The sequence below is a fragment of the Monopterus albus genome, unplaced genomic scaffold (assembly GCF_001952655.1).
Source record: "Monopterus albus unplaced genomic scaffold, M_albus_1.0 scaffold326.1, whole genome shotgun sequence".
Taxonomy (NCBI): domain Eukaryota; kingdom Metazoa; phylum Chordata; class Actinopteri; order Synbranchiformes; family Synbranchidae; genus Monopterus; species Monopterus albus.
Window position 1 is genome coordinate 265421 of NW_018128206.1, and position 1707 is coordinate 267127.

The 1707-nt window shown below is 47.0% G+C and overlaps 1 protein-coding gene across 10 annotated transcripts in view; it reads left to right on the forward strand.

Moving 5' to 3' along the window:
* The window catches only part of LOC109974253 (sodium/potassium/calcium exchanger 2), a 43754-nt gene that overhangs the window by 560 nt on the left and 41487 nt on the right, over window positions 1-1707 (forward strand). For 6 of the 10 annotated variants that reach the window (XM_020624352.1, XM_020624360.1, XM_020624357.1 and 3 more), the window contains exon 2: window positions 837-1700. In XM_020624352.1, coding sequence (XP_020480008.1) covers window positions 1009-1700 — 692 coding nt within the window. In that variant the 5' untranslated portion in view covers window positions 837-1008. Of the gene's footprint in view, window positions 1-16; window positions 169-833 lie in introns of those variants that run through there. The other 4 variants (XM_020624358.1, XM_020624355.1, XM_020624354.1 and 1 more) reach the window with 4 other exon arrangements.

Consider the following 1707-nt stretch of genomic DNA (forward strand, 5'->3'; position numbering starts at 1 on the left):
CTAGCGGCAGCAGGCTGTGCATCATTGGAAAGTCAGATCAGGACGGGATGTGGGATTTTATCGGCTTTTACCTGAGCACCAGTATCACACTGTTTTCCGTTTTGCACTGCCTGCAGCCAAGTGATGTCCGTAAATCGCCGGCCTTCACATTTCGTGACATTTTCCAAGGTAAAAACAGCAGATTTCAGGTTCTTGAAGGGCTGAACCTCCCGACTGCGTATCAGAACTTTCAAACCAGCATCATTCAGAATAATCCTTCCACACTACAAGTTTTATTCTCTCCTGGTTTCAGTTGACCGTGAATTGTTTTAAATATCCGAATACACAAATGTAAGATGATGTACAATCTGCCTTTATTTTCCTGTGAATGATGTGAAGTTACGCTGTATTTTAATTTGAACACCGAGTTTCCCGTTTGTGTACACGTGTAGCTTTGTGGCACTAGTCAGGATTTGGTCCTGATGTGCGGTGCAAAAGTTTTCAGTATTGGTTAATTCAGCCTTGTATATTCAGATGTTTGTGTTTTTCAAACATTTAAAGAAATAGAAACACTTGTCTGTCCCACACAGCCAGTTGTTCAGTTTGCAGTTGTAAAAAAAAAAAAAACAGCAAAATCTTACATTTGAGAATCTGCTAAGTCGGATGTTTTCCGTTTTCTGTCAAAAGTGAGTTAAATAATCGGCCGATTGACTAGTTTTCTGTCTCACTGAACCTTTCTGCATTGTTATAGTTCAACTTAGGATGTTTTAAGATGAACATCCTCAGCATCCAGTTATTTAAACCTATTTCCTGGCTCAGTAATAGTGTTCATTTATTTTTTGAATGTTTGCCAGCAGGGCTAATATGAAGACACCGTTTGGCAAACCAGACCCTGGAAAGCACCTACTATCTTTTCAACTCATTTGAAACTGAAGACAGCACCATGCGTTGTCGCTGGTAAAACCCTCTCCCTCCCCTCCCCCTCTTCCTACCTAGCCATTGAGTGAAGACCCCACGAGCTGCACAGAGATGGTTTCACATCAACCCTGCATGGATACACTAGAGCGAAGACCCCTGCTGGGTGTTGCTTGTACGCAGCAGCGCAGCCGGTGTCTGCGGAAAAAGCTGAGGCCTGTGCGGATCTTAGGGTTTGTCTTCAGCCTAGTGGCAGTAAGTGTCGTCTCCCTCAGTGCCTTGACCTGGAGCTCAGGGCATGTCAGCGAGCTGCTGCTCCCCCAGGAGAGTCTCCACCAGTTGGCCCCCCACCGGACTCTGCTTTCCACCTATCAGCAAAAGGACCCCAATGTTTCATCCAACACGTCAGTAGCATTTAAATCTACAGTAGACGGCAATGAGAGCCAGGGGTCGTACCCCCCAGACTTTTTCACCCAGGACCAGAGGCGCCAAGGAGCAGTGGTCCTCCACATGTTTGGCATGATCTACATGTTCATTGCCTTAGCCATAGTGTGTGATGAGTTCTTCGTCCCAGCCCTCACAGTCATCACAGAGAAGCTGGCCATTTCTGATGACGTAGCAGGTGCCACCTTCATGGCGGCAGGCGGCTCGGCTCCGGAGCTCTTCACCTCCATCATTGGCGTCTTCATCTCGCACAGCAACGTGGGCATCGGGACCATTGTGGGCTCGGCTGTCTTCAATATTCTCTTTGTCATTGGGATGTGTGCCATCTTCTCCAAGGAGATCCTCAACCTTACATGGTGGCCGCTCTTC